Genomic DNA, 19,842 nt, shown 5'->3' with positions numbered 1-19,842 from the left:
GGCAATACGTCAGAGGGGACTCTCAGTGAGGACTCTCAGGTGCCACTGTAGAGTGTCAGCTCCGAAGTCCATTTTTCGTCTCCGCCAATCTCCATCGTGGTCTTCGGGCACCATGGAAGGAACCGTTACTCCGGCCTACTAGCACTTGAAGATGAACCGCCGGTGACCAGCTTTATCCGAGTTTCCTGGGTGCCTACTGCGGCGACCAATGCGTAAGTTTTCAAAATTTGTTATTATTAATCCTTGCGTATGAAATGCTGCGGGTAAATGTATGGCGCTGTCCTTTGGGGTCACCTAGCAAGTTTTAATGAAGTGAAAGCCATATTTGCGTTATCAGGTATCAAATATTGATCATCCCTTCACATCACTTTACTTCACTTTATTTTCCTTACAAACGTCACATTTGAGGTATTACATGAGAAGTGGGGTTACAAAGTTCTTCAAATTCGTGGCTCCATACATTATTAAGTGGTGCTAGATCTTAGTTTTATTGTAAATGTTGTTGAACGGGTGATTTCGGCAATGTCGCGGGGCAGGCCGTTCCGATCAGTCGTAGTCTAAATTCCATGGCTGTGCCGTACGAACATAGGTCGGCAAACTCACTCATGAGTCGACTCACTCAGACTCACTCAGACTCATATCGAGACGTGAGTCTGAGTCTCAGTGACTCCGGGGGAGTAGAGTTTTTGTGAGTCTGAGTCCGAGTGAGTTCGGTCGGGAAAAATTTTGGTGAGTCTGAGTCCGAGTGAGTCCGGTAGAAAAAAATTTTGGCGAGTCTGAGTCCGAGTGAGCCCAAAGGCCAAAATATATTGCATGAGTGAGTCTGAGTGAGCTCCACATTTTTTGCCGACCTATGGTCCTGTCTACTCACTTCAGCATTGCTATCAGCCTTATGTCGTCTCACGTTTATACTCACGTATAGTCCCACATACTTCAACGCGCTACCGTTCATAGGTCAGCTCAATATTTATTGATCAGATGCGTGATTGAGGAGGGAGGGGGGAGAGGTCGCCTTGACCTCTCCCCCCAAACTTTTTCACGGGAAGTTTACTGATAAATATCTCGTGTTTTAGTCATCTCATTCAATAAAAAGTCCTTATTGAACTACAAACTCAGATAACTCGTATTTGAAGGTACGAATCAAAGATGCTAAGAAGCGCACCGATTATGCGAGATATTGGCGTTAAAGAGCATTGACATTATGCTAGAAAAGGCTAATTATAGGCTAGCGGACTCATGAGTCCGCACCTCACTCGACTCAGATCGAGCCGTGAGCCTGAGTCTGAGTGAGTTCGAATGAATTCATTTTGGTTGAGTCTGAGTCCGAGTGAGCCCTAAGGGTAAGATATGTTTTTAGTGAGTGAGTCTGAGTGAGCTGCCACATTTTTTGCCGACCTATGCGTACGAAGAACTTAGAATGGGCTAATCGTTCGAGTTATTACTATTCACTTGCTAGCCCGGTAGTGAATTTCACTAACCCGCATTTTATTATCTTCCATTGCCAAGACGGTAGTGCTTTTGTGACTAGTAACGGTTAGTATTAGGTTAGTGATGTTGCCGGCCTGTTTTTTAAGAGTTTAGCTGCCAGGAGGGGACAGGAGAAATGGTTTTGATTACTTCCCGAAATTTTCTAAAGTTAAAAATGCGATACATTTGCGAAAAAAATGGCGAAGTCGAGTGTTGTGCTTCAAATGCAGTGTTTTCTTGGTTCCTTTTTTAGCTATTTACGCACGGCCGGGCTAGACTGCACGTGCGCGCTCGCTAAGGAAAGAAGCGTGCGCACGTGCAGTCTACCCGGCCAGGCCTCCCAAGCTCGGCCAGGGGACGCTGCGTCGCGCGCGTTTCGCCGCCTTTCTTGCAAAAACCCGGTCGCTGCTCTCCCCGCACCTGCCTTTTGACTGCTGCTGTCTCAGCACGTTCACGCACCCTGCACGCGCTGTTCTCTGCTCGCCTTGCACGTGCAGCTTCACTTGTCGCTTGCTCTGAAGGTTTAGAAAGGTGGAAAAGATGGAAAAAACGTTTTCACGGTGTAAATCTCACCAGAGGAGAGCGGTTGATCGACCACCTTTGCGGGACCGAGCAGGTCGTCAAGGACGATGCTGTTTGGGCGAGCGCTACGTGCGTGCCGATGGTGAAAGGCCACATTTCTATGACATGAATAGGGAGGTGACTGCGCGAGTTCTGTAATTATATGTTACCGGTAAAACACACCTTCGTTGCGGCAGTCGTGTCTGCTCGGAGCTGTCAGCAAACAACCACCACGCTTTCGCGTGCGCTTTCGATTGATAACTTTCGATTGCTTGGATGCCAAGTTTGTCGCGTGTCTTTAAATTTATTATGAGCTCAGCGTGAAGAGCATAAATTTACATCTGCCCTGGCAGGATCGCAATGCGCATGCAGTGTTCAGTTTCGTGGGAGTTTCACTTTTGCCGAGGTTTGCATCGGATGATAACAACGTCGGATCGCCTTGCATTTTTTTAGAGCTCCCTTGGATAGCATAATGATGCGAGCAAAAAATGTTTCATACCCACTTCGACCAAGCATGTTTCTTGCAGAGTCTTGTTTCATTTTGGATAATATCGAAGCCTGATAATGCACCTTGTTCGCTGATTCGAATGTCACTTTGGTTGTTTCGACAGCTCGCTTTGTCAGCATCATACAATACCCACTGGGATCGCGCATATTTATGATAATGCCGAGCTTTGTGCCCGATGCTAAGCCCGTCTGATTTCGCGAAGCCATCGAAAATTAAAGTCATTTCAATCACATTAAAGTTATTTCAATCAATCGAAAATTTAATTGCCGCCTTGGTTTTTTTGTCAGCTCGTTTCCAAAGCGGCAGCTGTATATCGCCCGCGGCTCGCGCGCATGCAAGCCTATAATATTTTACTATTCGAAACCATGACATTATTATGAGTCACGCCGTGGTGGGGGACTTCGGATTAATTTCGGCACCTGGGATTCTTTAACGTGCACTTAAATCTAAGTACGCCGGTGTTACTGCATTTCGCTCCCTTCGAAATGCAGGTGCCGTATGCGGGAATCGAACCCATGACCTCGAACTTAGCAGCGCAACACCTCAGCCTGCTAAGCAATCACGGCGTGTTGCATGCAAGGCCAATTAATATAAACGCTCAGTGCAAACATGCAGCTTAATTCTGTTTACAGTTAGCCGCGACAGGAAATGTACCGCAATCAGCTGAATAAAACACTTGCAGTACTCACGGTGCGGTATTTAAACTGTTGTGCATTAAGCCAACATGCTCCGCTGCTGTCACATTACAAATGGTTGACTCGGAAACAAGCGCGCAATCTCGAAATGTACAGCGGTTGTCTATTTGTTGTAGCTTCGGTTCACAAACGCACTTCCCTTTCAAATGAGCACGATCATCGCGTTTCTCCCCATTAATAGTTCGTAATACTGTGTATAACAAAAAATTGCTTCAAGGTGACAAGACTGCGAAAGCTCCTCTCTTAGTGCGGCTAACTGCCATAATCCACTGTTGACACCTCTGCTCCTCGCACTGCTTGCATTGCAAACGGTAGAACTTGACGGGGAGTTTTTGGCTCTTCATCATTTTTAAACTTCTGTGACAGTTCACAATGCAGCAGGGCTGCGTGCCTGCTTTCCAGTACGACGAAGGAGCTGCACCCATAGCGTGAAAAATGCGAAATAAAAGCCCCGGGGAGCACGTTCTCCGCGCGCGCAATGGGAAAACCAAGCAAGCGCGCCCGGTCCGAGCTACCAGAGGTTTCCTTTCTCTCCGCTGGGGCGGTGGACGGCGCTGCGCAAACACCCAGGTATACGTGTGGGCACGAGTCTACATGAAGCCTTGGGTTTTAGGGACAACAATGGAAAGCTGAACACGCCCGCGATAGAAATAAGTAAGAGACGGTTAGAGTATTGGTGGCAGAAAAGTAGAGATAAAGTACAAAAATAAATAATTGGGGGAAAAAAAGGTTATTCCTGCCTTAAGAGGCAGAGAGATGGACTGTGAATTTATATTTTTGTTATAATAACATAGATTTAATCAATGTAGATAAGGCATTAGGACAACATGAAACAAGGAATTTTTTTTTCTTTTTTTATCCTTTGAGCCTGGTGGCAGACATGTCACCGCCCCGTTATAAAGGGGACGCTCATAGCATCCATCCATCCGTGGGAGCTACCGTATGGCGGTACCGCTCCTCCTTTCCCGGTCGTCGACCTTTTGCCAGTGAAGGCACGTCCTACCTTCCCGCAAGTTCTCCTTTAGTGTCTTTCCTCCTCTCTGTCTTCTTTTCATCCCCTTTCCCCGTGTGTGTACTGGTTGAGGTGTCCTATTCGAGAGACAGTTATCGTGCACACCAAACCCCACTTCTTATTTCTGAACAGAAGCACCTATATAAACCCCAACACCACAAAAGCTTTTTCAAAAATTACTGTGGGGTTGTCACGCCTGATCGTTGCCTGTCAGCCTACACATTGTTAACGAGACACCTGTCGTTTGGGGTACGCACTGTCACTGGAACGGGGAGCGGCAAAAGAACCAGCGGGAAAGGAGGAACGCTACCATACTGCCTTACCGATTTGCGTACCGTATTTCAGTAACTTGCTAAACGCTCTATTAGTGTTTTTAGCAAGTTACGCTAATACCGTGCCCTATACGGTACGGTATTACCGCACCACTCCTCCTTTCTCTCTTGTGCATTTGCCGCTCCTAATTCCAGTGAGGGTACATCAGCTCTACAAATGCTTTTCTTCAAAAATGACTATGAAATTGTCACGCCTAAGTGCTGCCTCTCAGTCTTTGTATGGTGAAGGAGGAACCTGTTGTTCGGGGGACGCACAGTAACTGGTACGGGGAGCTGCAAAAACACAACGAGCTAGAAAGGAGGAGTGGTGCGGTAATACTGTACCATATATGGCACGGTATTACCGTAATTTTCTAAAACGCTCTATTCGTTTCTTGTATTGCTACCACGCTTGCAAACGATTTTGTACGTTTGTGTAATCATTTGTACCGTTTGAAAATGAAAACTGTTTTACAATTTCTTATCTGCACTTCTGAAACCATTCCAAAAGAAATGTTGAAAAAAAATTCAGCTTTGTTTTGCCTACATCTTTTTCTTCGATAGTGAAAAACGTTTAGTGCGAATTTCCTTTCTTTTTACAGTTACTGTGAAGAATGAAGCGGGCGAGTACTAAAACGATCGACAGTTTCTTCCGTCCAGCTGCCAAGAAGACTCGCCAAGAAGACTCTCAAGCCAGTCGTACGGAGACTCCATTCCCCGCTCCTTCGTTGCACGTAGATGAGATTGATGCGAATGTTGTCTGCATGCAGAATGCCGAACACGAAAGCAAAAGATCGGACGCCACGCTCTTGACAGCCAGCGACAGTGGAGGCACTGCCATGGTGTCGGGTTCTTTGGACATTGCAAACTTCGTGGAAAAGCAAGTTGACAACTTCTCCAAGAGGTGTTTGCTGGAGTCCCATTGGCAGCCGCCACAAAATTATAGCTTCCCGCACTCCATCCACAAGAAAGGGGGCAAAGAGGAAAAAAGATATTTGAGCAGTGCACATTTGCTTAAATTTAAGTGGCTTGTTCTGTCGAACAGTCAGAAAGGTCTATATTGCAAATACTGCGCATTGTTCGCAACAGGCGCCGTTGGAGGCTACCAAAGAAATGTTCCACTTCAGAAACTTGTGACGAGACCGCTCAGGACATTTGCGAGGCTACTAGGCAAGGATGGCGATCTTCCTCGGCATGAAGCCACCAGATACCACAAGGAAGCAGTGGAAGCCGCAAAAAACTTTCTTGCTTGTGCTGGTGCACCGAAAAGAGATGTCGCGAACCAAGTGTCCAAACAGCGTCTACTTCAAGTGACTGAGAATAGAAACCGTCTGATACCCATCATAGAAAGCATCATATTTCTAGGGCGTCAAGGCATACCGCTTCGTGAACATAGAGACGATGGCTCGCTTCTCGACAACTCACAAGAGGCTTCACCAGTCGCTAACGAGGGAAACTTTCGTGAACTATTGCGCTTTCGGGTCTCCAGTGGTGACAAGGAACTCGAGAGGCATCTCGCCAATGCGTCATCTCGGGCAACATATATAAGCAAGACAACCCAGAATGAACTAATCACGTGCTGTGCGGAAGAAGTGCTTTCTATGATAATTCAACAGGTACAAGAATCCGGCATGTACAGTGTTATGTTTGATGAAACTATATACTGACGTTGCTCATATGTCACAATTGTGTCTTGTTCTGCGATATGTCCACAACAACGTCATTCGAGAAGACTTCGTACAGTTCGTAGACATTCGTAGTGATATTGGTAGCACGGCTGTTGGCTCTGGCATAAGTGAGCCCGTTGTGACAGGAATAACGCTCGGGCAACAAGTTATTAAGGCACTGAAGGCATTAGGAGTTGATCTCGAAAAGTGCGTTGGTATAGGTACCGATGGCTGCAGCGTCATGGTCTCTCAGATTTGTGGCGCTGTATCTGAAATTAAACGCTCGGCACCCAATGCTGTGCACTGTCCTTGCTTCAACCACGCACTAAACTTGTCGCTGTCAAAATCATCAAGGCTACAGTCCATTAGAAATGCTGTTGGTGTTATGAAAGAGGTGATTTCTTTTTTTACAGCGTCACCGAAACGAAATATTGTTTTGAAAACCATCCTTGGTGGTCAACTGAAAGGTCTTTGCGAAACGAGATGGATTGAGAGGCACGACGGCGTTATGAGATTTCGTGATTCGCTTGGGAGCGTGGCCAAGGCTTTGGAGAGCATCTCCACTTGGACTGAAATGCACAGTTCGGCGAAAGCTAAAACGCTCCTTGCCGCCATAAAAGACGGCGAATTCCTGGTTACTATTATCTGCTTGGCCGACATGCTGGCCCATACGCTTCCGCTCAGTCGTCTCTTCCAGAGACAGTGTATTGACGTCCGAACGGCCAAGAACGCATTGGTGGACACCATGGCTGTTCTTGATAAGCGAAGAGTGGACTCTGCCGAAACATTTTCGCAACTCTACAAGGACGCCGTCGTCCTGGCAGATGAACTGGAAACAGAGATTCGGTCGCCACGCATTACTAAAAGACAGACGTACAGATGCAACGTCCCTATGCCTGATGTAGAGAGCTACTATAGGACGGCAGTCTACGCTCCATTACTGGACAATGTGTTGACTGACTTAAAATCGCGATTCACTGTTGAGGCGGAAAGTGCCTACGAACTTTTTCTTTTTGTGCCGTCCCAAAGTCACGCCACAAAAGAGGACGACAAAAAGTATCTCGCAAACATTTCTCGGCGCTATTCCGCTTTCATGGGCACAAATGTGTCAACGACAGCAAAGATGGCTGAAGCTGAGCTAGATTTATGGCGACAGAAATGGATGCGCGAGGCCGAAGACGGAAGGGAAGATCCCACTACCGCTGCGGGAGCACTGGACACGTGCGACAGGGAAATCTTTCCTTTAATTCACACATTTCTTCAGATACTGGCCACTCTACCCGTAAGTGTGGCCAGTGCCGAAAGGTCTTTTTCTGCTTTACGACGTCTGAAGACGTGGATGCGCTCTCAAATGGGTGAAGAGCGTTTGACTGGGCTGGCATTATTACATGCTCATAGGGACATTACCATTGACACGAGTAAAGTGATTGAGCGGTTCGCAACCAAATGTAGCGGACAGCGGAGGTTAGAGCTTGTGATTTAACCAGCCTCCATAGTTTGAGTCTTTACAAGCTTAATTGCCGAAGATGCCAACCCCGCATGCTTTTCTAACAAACCTGTGAACCTTTTTATCACGAATATACACATTCATTCGTGTGTAAATATCGTTTTTCTGCTGCACATGTTTCTTTCCGACTTTTGTTTTGTTGGTTAAGATTGCCGCCTTTTCTTATGCTACAGGGGTCGTAGCTGTCCTTGAAACCCTTGAAAACCCTGGAATTTTGAAATAGCACTTTTAAGGCCTTGAAAACTCTTAAATTCTTGTAGGTCCCTAAATGTCCTTGAATTTTGTCAATACACTTTTGTTGAGCCAATTTTTAGCAATTGCATTTTGGATAGTTCTGTGCCAATAATCGAGCTCATATTACACGGTTCCAATTCGCTATGACATTAATTTAGAATTTGAAAGTATTTAAAAAGAACGAACAGACATATTCTAACACATGTAACCCGCTTTAAAGATGGTTTCACTGCAACACGGGACTGCTCTGCCGAAAAACCACCTTGTCAGGGGAAATCCGTCCCAGCGCGAAGCCACACTTCTGCACTTCAGTCATTCCTTTTATTATCGTCTTATATTGCTTACGTATGAGAAATTTTAAAACTTAAATTATTTTTCCACATATAGTTTGCATCCTACTACAATTCAAATCCCGCTACTATATGAAATCACTACAAAATTATTCGACACTAATTGCCATTCACTTTGAGCCTAGAAAGTTATGTTTGCACGAGCCTACTTTTGATCAGAGGGTTGACGAGGATTTTATTTTGTGGCAGTAGAGAGTGAAGGGAGCCCGACCCCTTTGCATATGTGTGTGTGTGTGGGCATATATGCTCAACAGGTGAACGTGTTCATCGCCTAGTTGGTACTTGCTATATGTGACATAATTGCCCCTAAAATGTCACAAAATAAGTTGCAAGTGCTGCCCATGTTGTCATGTTTGTGTTTTTTCCTGCGTTTTTGTGTTATATTAGCGGCGATTATGTCTTATATACATATAAGTTGAAAAAATTTTAAGGCTGGCAATGCACATTTTGTGTATGTGTCATGTGCACACGCGCTCACGCAATACATCCATATTGTGAGGTGAATCAGTTTAAGCAACTTAGCAGAAGAACACTGAAACCCGTGGAAAACAGTGTAAAAAATATGAGCGAAAAAGGAACGGTGAGAATTCCTTTAGTTAGCTATTAATTGTGAAAATGTTCCTACTTTGGCTTGTGTGCAATGAAGGATGTGCTTCATGCTGTAAAAGCTGGTGTTTCCTTTTTCTACGATCTCAACACGTGTTGCTTGAAGTCCTTGAAAATTCTTCGTTAGGTGCTTGAAAGTCCTTAAAAACCCTTGAATTGTTTTCTTCAAAGTTTCCATCAACCCTGTATAATGCAGTTATGTTTACTTTTAGTAAACATTATTGTAGTTGTTTTGTATCACTCTAGATACCTCATTGTACTTCTTGTGTATGACTCATGAATGATGAGTGTCGCTCTACTTTCCTATGTACAAAGCTCGGTGAGACTTCGTGTAAACGTACAAATCGCCGCTCTATGCTGGTTAATGCTGCTTGCGTGATTTGCATTCTCTCTTGTGTTCATATTTGTCGCCGATATTACTCAGATTCCTGCGTAAACTTTTAGGTTTTTGTGATATTACAAGATTTGACCATGCCCACCATGTCAATAAATTGTTTTCAAAACTGCACGTGGTTTTCTACGAGATATTATTTTAGATAATGAAATGGCACTGAGCAATGCAACTGAGAACAAAAATAATGAGCATTTGGTTACTAACGTGAAGTTTTAAAGTTGGGCAACGCCCCCCTCCCCCTCTCCCCCCCCCCCAACAACCAACCGCCCCCCCCAAAGCAAGCGCCTGGATCCGCCCCTGCGTGGCAGGCATCCAGGGTGCACCTGGTCCTGCTGCTGTAGCCCACGTACCCCGGCAGGCGCACCTCCTCAGCCTGGTCGTAGACCTCCTGCAAAGCCAGCACGTCGAAGCCCTCCCGCTGGAGATGCAGGGAGAAATCGTCTCTCCGCCCCCGCAGCGAGTTTACATTCCACTGTAGAATGCTCGGGCAGCGGCGGAGGTGGGCCCTGGCAGGAGGACTAGCCATGGTGGCTCGTGGGCTGCTGCAAGGCCGCTGCCAGCTGGCAGATGGCTCGGAAGGGGTGATCGTGTGGAAGCTTGGCTTCCGCATCCTGCAGGGTGAGTAGCAGGCTAGTGACGATCTGGGTGACGTGGTCCACAGCAGCCTGGGCCTCAGGAGCAGTGGCCCCAGTAGGGGGTGTTGCGAGAGCAGCAGCAACAGCAGGCTGGGCCACGGCCGGTCTAGAGGCGCGCGCTCGCTCCTTCCCTTACGGCCTGAGCAGCCGCCGGGAGTACAATGGAACTTTTTCTATACAGTCACGACGGCGCGCTCCGCGTGAGGGCGTCGCGAGCCAACCGCCCAAAGCGTGTTTCGCCGCATGCGCTTCGTGTTTTAAACCAGCGGTGCCCGGCCAATTTCTCGTGCTAATTACTTCTTTCGGTTGTAGCAAGCGGTGAAGGAAGTACAGGTGCGTGTGGGGACATTCTGCCTTTCTCGGCACTCGGCAATAGAAGACGCACACACAGCGCTACTAGCAACAATAATATTTAAGACCCGACCACCTTATATTCGATGGAGGCGAAAATGCCTGAGGCCCGTGTGCTTAGATTTAGGTGCACGTTAGAGAACCCCAGCTGCCACAGCAGAGCATGTTTGGTGAGCCACGCATATTTACAACGTCACAGAGGGGAGCCGTCACAGCTGCTTTGACCTACATTGTCACGGAAAAGGCGCTACCTTCAAAAGACGTGGGCATTCGCGACGAAAACATTGAAGAAGCGGCGGTGCCTATTCCGGAAGATGTTATTGAGGAACTTGAAGCTCTGCGAGAACCTCCTCGCAAACCACCGAACTCTGTTGCCTATTCAGGCTTGGTGCATGTAGGTGGTTACATTGCCAAACTCATCACTGATGTCGGTTGCGAAACATGCGCCATGCTAGTGACGACAAACAAAACGAGCAGTCCTTTGTATCATATTCTCCGTCAGCAAGAAGCCTATGATCTACACTACACAAAGCCGGAGTTACTCTCAATGCTGGACACAATTGTGACGTTCTTCGAGAAAGCAGTCAAATATCTTCCTCGAACGAAAATCCTCGTGACTCTGCAATTGACTGTTGAGCCATACCTTGAAGATTCGCCACTTCTCGACTGTACGGAAGGTGTGGACAAGAGTCACGCGAGAGTGCTGGCTCATATTATTTCTGAGAAGTTTCTCCGGATTCTTCTTATTAACTGCACAAAAAAGTTAACAGATCAGAATGACAGGCCTTCCGGTTTTATTCACAAGCCCTCGCGGAAGCATATCAGGCTGTGACAGACTTGACTCCTTTAATGTGATCGTCACTACAGTGTTTTACCAGCAGTGATTTTTTTCAGTTCTCCATGCGCATATTGTTGTAGTACCAACGAAAACATTCTGTTTCCCATTGACAGTATTCTCTGAAAGTTTTTTATGTTTCCTCTTCGTCTTCAGCGTGGCCGTCCCCATTATGCAGTGACTTTCACTTTTTTGAAGTATTTGTTTCAATATTAAAGCACGAATTAAGATGCCTCCAACAAAAAATGTGCAATTTTGTTATTTTCAAGTACAGCGACGGCCGGCACATACATTTGAAATAAACACTTCCTAAACCATGATTAAACCATTTCCTCAACCAAATGCAATGTTCATCCTCTTACTTACTCTCGAAGTTACAGAAACAAAAAAAAAAACCAAGGCTGTGTTATAACCGCGTCGATGCTTTGCCGAGCAGCAGAGGCGGGCTGAGCGGCCTGCGCCACCACTTCTGTAAAGCGGAATTTACCAGAGTCATCATATATACTTGCTACCATGTTTCTATGGCATTGGTACCATGAATACCATATAGAGTAACTTCAGAAAGCGCCACGGTAAGTCGGAAGCCGACCACTCCCTGCGCGCGCTAGCCTCCGCAACAGCCGGGAGTGAGTTAGGGATGGATGGATGGATGCTATGAGCGTCCCCTTTAAAACGGGGCGGTGACATGTCTGCCACCAGGCTCGAAGAAAAAAAAAAAAAAAGCTTCCGGCAAGGGAGCAGTTGGCTCGGAGCGCCCCCACGAAATTGCGGCCATAGGTAGCAACAGCCCCCCGTGCGCAGGCCGTAAAGGAAGGAGCGAGCGCGCGCCTCCAGACCGCAGGAGCGAGCGCGCGCCTCCAGACCGGCCGTGGCTGGGCCGTGGGAGCAGCATCAGCAGGTGGGGCCTCCAAGGCGGCAGCAGCAGTCAGGTCCACAGGGGGTCAGCGCACACGAGAGATTGTGGAGGCAGCCAAAATGCAAAGGGAGGGCAGCAACTGCGTGAGCATGACGTCAGCGTCATTGACACAGAAAGAAATGGCTTTCTTGGAAGGGTCACTACATTTTGGGGGAGTGAGTAGCTAATGCGCGCTGACACACTGCACACATGTGGCATTGGTGTTTTTTGCTTTGTTTTGTCATAGTCATATTTGTATATATTTAGGGCACATGTTAATAATAAATTCAGTTGGAAGTTTGCGCCCGTCCGTGTCTGTTTCGTCCGTCGTCTTAGAAAAAATTTTGCGCAAGAAGTAGTGATCATGGAGTACCAACTAGCTCGAACCCACACCTTGTTAGTTTGGGCCGCCGAGGAGGTCACTGTAGCAGCGGCAGCTTCGTCGAGGCTCGCAGGTGTTGTGGCCTCTGTCCCTGTCTCCTCAGTGCACTGTGTGGGGTCGTTGTCCTCGTCGGAAGGCTCGGGATCGGCAGGAGAGGTGGCCGACTGCTTGCGAGGTCCGTCCTCCTCGTCGTCGCTGCTGACCTCCTCGCGGCTGCGCTTGCGAGAAGCAGTTGAGTCCATCTGCTCTTCCCTGTTGGCAGTGCGACGCTTCGGTGCTCCTCCGAGGGGCCGGCTCGTTCGGGAGCTCCAGGGTCGTCTCGCTGAGGTAGCAGTGGTTCAGCAGCAGCGTTGGATAGAGCGCTGAAGCGAACTGCGAACTCCGCGGGAAGTTCGAAGGGCTTGAAGGGCTTGGGGGGATTCTTGGCTTCCCACCTGTCTATGAGCCCATTGACGTATGCCTGCTGTTCTGGGGTGACATGCAGGGTGTGCCGCACGAGACTGTTTGTTGTCAGGCTGTGCGAACGGCGATGCCCGGCGCGTGGGGCGGGCTTGGAGGGCGCCGAAAACTGCGGTTCGGCGGCCGGACTGTCGGATTCGCGCATAGCACTCATGGCGCTCTGCTGCTCAAAGGTTCAGTCACTGCACTAGACAAGTTCTCGCGAAGCTCAGGCGAACAGAAATGCCACGGAATAATAAAAAAACAGTGTTAAAAAAAGAACGTGTGGCACCTCAAAAACAAACGCCCGAGTATCGCACAAGTGCGAGTGTTCACGGTAATGTTACGCGCACGGTACACACGGCGCGGTGCTGCGCGGCTGGGGTGGCTCCCTGACAGCGGGGATAATAAAAAAACAGTGAAAAAAAGGGGCTGTCAGGGGAAAACGGGAAAATGCAGATGCACTGCACGCACTCAGTCACAGAACACTGGCGTGTGGTACGCTCGAAGGACCGCGTCCCCGCGTCGCGACTCACGCCGATCGGCGGCGTAAACACTCGGCAAGAATAGGGTAAGCTTACCGACCGGCAGTGTGAAGAACGAGAGCACAAGAGGTGTCCATCGGCGAGCAATCCACTCCACTGGTAGGGCACAAGTCCGTCACATGCGCCGAAGCGCGCGTTCGGCGGCGCAGCGGACGAGTACAGGAGCCGTACTCCTAAGAGCGCGGAACCGAGGCGACCGCACTCGCCGGAGGTCAAGCAGCACTTCCGCTTGCAGTGACTGACTTGTAGCATCCTCAGGAGGTGACTGCGTTGGTCATGGAAGCATCGCCGCGTCTTGTTCTCTCACCACGGCTCCGGCTTTCCCTTTCCCTCACGTTTCGGAGGCCGTGAACGCATACTGGGGGCATTGTTCCTAGCGAGCGGTTCACATTTGCAGGTGTGTGCTGAATGTGCGCAGACTCGAGCAAGAGCCCTCTTCGCAGATTTTTTTTTGTGTTGGCATCATAGGCGTGCGCAGAGGGGGGGTAGGGGGCGGCCGCCCCCCCTAGTCACCTAAGATGAGGGGGGCGCAAAGTCTGCCCCACACATTGACTTAATAGGGAGGGGGGGGGGCGCCGCGATGAACCTTCGCCCCCCTCAAGGGGAACCCTGCGCACGCCTATGGTTGGCATATTCTCTCCGGGAAACACTTGCTCCCGCCTATGTAGCTAGCTGGCTGGACACTCAGAACACGACACCTTGTAGACTACGCCTTGGTGATGGTCGGTCTTTCGGCCTCTGTAGCAAGCGGGTGAGCGTCGATTCCGGTTTGTGAATTACCGTGACCCCCGCTTTTCCGAAGACCCTGGGGAGTATTTCACTGATGCCCGGCACATATGGAATGACGACGCGCTGGGCCGGCTTCGATTCCATTGTAGCTGGTGGGGTGGCCAGGGATGGCGGGTGGTCGTATAGTGTGTTTCTCGCTGTCTCTTTTCAGTACGGTGGCTGCCCTCTCGATACACATAGCTATTTACATAACTATTCTGTGTTCACTCCGCGCTTTCTGAAACCGAAATTGCGGCTGGGCGCTATAAAACCATCTACAAATAATTAACCGTCGCGCACTCGAGGAAACGAGCTTTCCATCCGTAATAATTGAGTCGTAGAAAAACAAGATGCAAACTTTTTGTGTCACTGCTCCTTTAAGCTGCCACCCCCTTTTGCTGAGGAAGCAAGGGGGTTGAGGAGAAGAAATTCTTGGATAAAGAAGAAGAGAAAAGCACAGGATAGTAACCGTCTCTCCTCGAGAACATCTCAACCCTCCTGTCAAGGGGAGGGGGATTAAAATAGCAGAACAGAGGCTCATCGAGTCTAGAGGGTGTTGCTCATCGTCGTTGGAAAAGATGAAAGGGGGGTGAAAGAAGTCCGAGGAAAGACGAGGGCACCATCTAGAGTGCCCAGAACACAAACTGCCATGCTGGGGCAACTCTTTAAGGGGTATTCAGACGGGGGAGGAATGCTCGGGGGAGACGGGGGGACTGCGTATCACGTGACCGCGACGTCACGGATTAGCGAGTGGGCGTGACCCCCCCGCGCCTCCTCGGTGGAGACGGGGACGTTTTCCCCCAAAGGACAAACGATCCCCCTGCGGTGGGGGATGTGGCGAAATTTCGGGCTCTTGTTTGGCCACATTGTTGCACTTGCTCCTGCAGAGAGCGGCAGTGGGTGTCCAGTCTGCAGCTGGATTATAGCTGGATGGTCGTCTGCAGCTCGTCGTCAGCAGCTCGTCAAACGGGTGGTGCAAGCCACCAGAGTAGTCTAGTAACACTGGTCTCCCCCTCCGTTTGCCTCGTCCGTGTGAGTGGGGGGCATTGTGGAGACTTCCCCTCACGAGCTGACGTCACTAGGCTCCGCCTTTACCCCCCGAGCATTTCTCCTTAGATAAACCGGCTGGTGTCCGGCGGCACTGGGAATCGAACCCGGTAGCTTCCGCATTGGAAACGGACGCTCTAGCCATTAGGCTTCCTCTGCGGTTTGGGCAGTGGTAGCCAGGGCAACCTGACAAAGGAGGTGGACGCAGGCACAAGAGGGAAGGGGGGGGGGAGCGTGTCACACAGTCTTTGTGGGGGGGGGGGCGATCGCCCCTACCGCCCCCCCCCCCTCTGGATCCGCCACTGCATGCATGAAGGTCTGCAATGAATGGTTTATAAATGGGTGGCAGTAGTAGATTATGCAATATTCCGTAGGCAATGTCAGTACACAATACTACTGCATGTCTTTTTATTTTCTTTTACATACTCTATTGATGGATGATCTGTGCAGCCGTAACCTGTACTATAATTTTCTTCTTGTTCTTCATTTTTTTTCATCTGGGCCTCATGAAAAGGCTCTGTATTTTTACTTGTACCAGTTGCGTTGGCCTTGCATTCTTCTATCTGCTACAGTTCCTGGAATCAAAAAGATTGCTTGACCCCCATCATTACGGTTTTCGAGAGGGTCGATCCACAACTGACCATCTCATACGCATTGAGACAGACATTCGCGACGCTTTCGTGCACAAGCAGTTTTTCATGTCTGTCTTTCTTGACATGGAAAAAGCTTATAATACTACATGGTGGTTTGGGATATTGAGGGACCTCTCAGAACTAGGTATATACATGTGACAATGTACGTTAAACATGGTAGAGAGCTACCTGTTCAACTGAACATTTCGTGTTCATGTCGGCAACATCTTATTACGTCCATTAGTCCAGGACACTGGAGTACCACAGGGTGGTGTGCTCACCTGTCCACTTTTTGTTATAAAAATGAATTCCTTGCGTCTGGGTATCCCACGCAATATGTTCTATTCAACTTATATTGACAATGTACGGATTGGATTTAAATCCTGCATTCTCCCATTATGTGAACGGCAGGTTCAGCTGGGCCTCAATAAGGTGACTGTCGTGCCTGGGTATTTGGGTCCATTTCACCGCTGCAACCAGTTGTTGCGACCGGATATTTGGATCCGTCCCTTCTCGGCAACCAAGTTGTTGCTACGATAGGGCAGCGTCGTACCCGGACTCCGTTTGGTAGCGTAGTCGAGTCTCCGGGTTGAGGAACTGATGCTAGCAAGATGGGAAAACAATAACAAGTTTACTGGCACTTTTTGTACACTCAATTTACATCATGACAAGGTCAGAGTTCAACGACGAGCGAATTGGATGAGCCTGTTACCGAGGGCTCAGAGCCCCATTTCTCACTCAGCACCGTCGTTTTAACCCCTCAACTGGCTCCTCCTTCTTGATGACCACGAATCACACACACGACCCCACCCACCATGGCACAGTCCATTTCACTGTCGCTGAGGGGTCGTTGCACTCTTGAAACAGCAAGGGTCAGGTGGTCAACGGCACGCTTGTGGGGGAAGCAAAAAGGCGACAGGTTCCTCGGGCTCGTTCCTCGTACTCTTCTTTTCCCCGAAGGGCAGACCGTGTTTGCTCCTCCGATTCTTCCCCGAAGGCAGAACGTGCTTGCTCCTCCGATTCTTCCCCGAAGGCAGAAAAGGGTCTGCGGCGACTCCTGTCCAAAGATACAGGTCATGTCGTTTCGGCAGCATACCAAGTCAAGCCCAGGTGGCCCATTGTCTCCGGCTTTGCCGTCCCGGGAACGCCGTTTCCAGGAAAGATGCAGGTGTTCTAGCAGTGTGAGAACGCCTCGCCCGCCGATTCTCATGGTCAGCGCGACGCCACCGACTGCCAGTCATAACATGACACTATAAATAGGCTGATGAGAATGGGTTCAGCCTTAATCCACAAAAGAGTACCTGCGTCCTTTTTTGCTAGGAAAAGAAGCCTGTACCTCGATACAGATATTTATCTGCAGGGTCATCTGCTGCCTGTAAAAACAGCGTACAAGTTCTTAAGCGTAATTCTACACATGAAATTAATAAATTATCCTTTGTACAATACATAAAATACCTGAAAAACAAGTGCATGAAAACTGAATATTCTGAAGGTTTTGTCGTGTACATCATGGGGCAGTGATGCCAAATTCCTCATGAATCTGTACAAGAGTCTCATACGCACACGCATAGACTACGGGGCCATAGTTTACCTGTCTGCCACAATGAGCGCATTGAAGGCATTCGTCTTTCTACAGGTGCCATTCGTACAAGCACTGTAGAAAGCCTGTAGGAATCCAATGAATGGTCACTTAATTTGCGGAGATGCTACATTTACTTCATATATTTTCTAAAGGTCAATGCAAATAATTAACTTCCCACATACAGCGCTATAAATGATTTATCTACAGTAGACTCGCGATAATTCAAGCTCTGATAATTCAAGCTTTCGGTTAATTCAAACAAATCTTAAATTTTTGGTTGGCCCACTATGTTTTCAATATATTTTAAAGCTGCTTAATTCAAACTGCTTCACTGCACAAATTTGGTTAATTCAAACTTTTTGCTTGTCCGTGTCTGGAAATATCTGCTGCCTTTGTTGCTTCTAGCTGAACATTCACGTTTTTCTCTTACTAACAGGCGCAAATAAAGCCTGCCTACAAAATGGCCAATCTAGCCGAACCTTGCGCACCAATAATCTCCTGCTGACCGATGAAAAAAAAAACTGTACGGTCTGGCCTTGGTGTATCGCATGCTAGACATTTCTTAAAGTCACTTCCTCTGCGGTATGCCATGCGAGAAAGCGTCCTAAGAATTAGAAGGGGCTAGCAACTGTCGTGGGATGCAACACATTTCGTCCCTTAATTACACACCCGTGCATGCCTTGTATAATAACAAAAAACCAGTATTATCGCTGATGTATAAAAATTTTACTGGCAATCATGCAGAGCTGTTTATGATGTTGCTGCTGCACTCTGAGAAACAATAAACATCGCAGTGTTAGTTGGTGTGTTGCCCTGAGTCATATTTATGAGTACTTCTGATAATTCAAACTTCTGATAATTCAAATAAAATCCTGAGGTCCCCTCAAGTTTGAATTATCGAGAGTCTACTGTAGTTCCCGTCTTTTTCATAACCATCCTGCATTGAGAACACCCTACCCACTACGTGTACGAGGCCTTGCCAAGGAAATTAGTTCTACTCTTTGAACACCGCGGGATGGCATCCGCTGTACAGCTGCTGCCGTGGCAATGGAAGCTGATAGACTGTGATGTATCCTTCGTGGAAAGTTACGAAGCACGCGCCTATTGCACATATCTGTTGTACTTCCTCGAACTGCAGCACAATTACACTTTTCCTTAATTTTTTACAGATGCCTTGATGTCTCACACTGGTGTGTCCTACGCAGCAATCGGTCCATCCTTTTCAAATGGCAGCGTTCTGCACCCTAATACAAGAATTTTCACAGCAGAGTCCTATGCGATATTGTCACGTGCTACAGAAGGACTTGAACTAGGAAATACTGCGCCGGCAGAGAGACGCACACAAGACTGGGAAGATGGCTGCCAACACAACAACAACAACTCAGAGCGAGAGCGCGCACTGTCCCAGAACATCTTCTTCCATTCTTGTGGATTGTTGGCTCGCGATCGCCGTACCTGTCATGTTGGGCAGGTGGCAATATTTGCAGCCGTCAAACACAATAAAGAATTAAAACTACAAAGTGCAATACACACCGATTTCCTAAGTGTGGTAAAAGCTTTAAGAACTCTGAAAAAACACACAAATCCTGTCCTTGTCTGTCTCTACTCACTCTTATGCGCAATTTACACACTCAAACAGTGCCAGGGCACTGCGAGATCCAAGGAAACGTGTTGGTGGACCAGCTAGCTACACCCGTCCACGAAAACGCTGCTGATATATTCATAGCTGTCCCTCCACTAGATCTAAAACCCTTCCTAAAATGAAAGCTCAGGGTCTATTGGTAGCGCTCATGGGATAAACAAACACAAAATAAGGCACATGTTATCAAGCAGAATCTTGGAAACTGGCCGCCAGTATCGAGGTCACACTGCACACAAGTAACACTTACCAGGCTAAGAATAGGACACGCACAGCACACATGGATATCTTCTGTTCGGTGGTGACCCCAGATGTGAGAGATATGGAGAACCACTTACCGTGCTTCACATCCTGATTCAGCTAGTGCAATGAATTAGACGCTATCAGAAAAAAGCACTTTCCACTACCCTAGCGACAGCAATTTCCACTGCATCCTTCCATGTTCATCGGTAGGGATCCGCTCTTTAAGTATGAATCATTGTTCACATTTTTAAAAGAGTTACATTATTTCCATGTTAACTTCCAGGTGATCCGTAACACAGCCTCTTTACAGAAGCTGCTGCTGTGGTAGTCACACTAGAAAGCACATGCCTCCTGGCTTTTGGTACTCAAAGGCCTCGAGGAGACACACGTGCTATTTCCACGCTCTGATATATTTAGTAGTATCATGGTCACTTGCCATTCATCGAACACTCATAGATCACTCCATATGTCACTGTCATAATTTTATAGTATATATATGTTTTACACTTCCATACAACGCGTGTTTTTAGGCCACTTT

The 19,842-nt window shown here is 48.1% G+C and overlaps 1 protein-coding gene across 1 annotated transcript in view; it reads right to left on the bottom strand.

Moving 5' to 3' along the window:
* The window catches only part of LOC119385922 (uncharacterized), a 24,388-nt gene extending 14,550 nt beyond the window's left edge, over positions 1-9,838 (bottom strand). Inside the window, exon 1 of the mRNA XM_037653286.2 lies at positions 9,677-9,838. Coding sequence (XP_037509214.1) covers positions 9,677-9,838 — 162 coding nt within the window. The remainder of the gene's footprint in view (positions 1-9,676) is intronic.
* Between the last annotated feature and the right edge of the window lie 10,004 nt (positions 9,839-19,842).

Source organism: Rhipicephalus sanguineus, chromosome 3, assembly GCF_013339695.2.
Source record: "Rhipicephalus sanguineus isolate Rsan-2018 chromosome 3, BIME_Rsan_1.4, whole genome shotgun sequence".
Classification (NCBI taxonomy): domain Eukaryota; kingdom Metazoa; phylum Arthropoda; class Arachnida; order Ixodida; family Ixodidae; genus Rhipicephalus; species Rhipicephalus sanguineus.
This window is presented reverse-complemented; position numbering and strand designations above follow the sequence as displayed.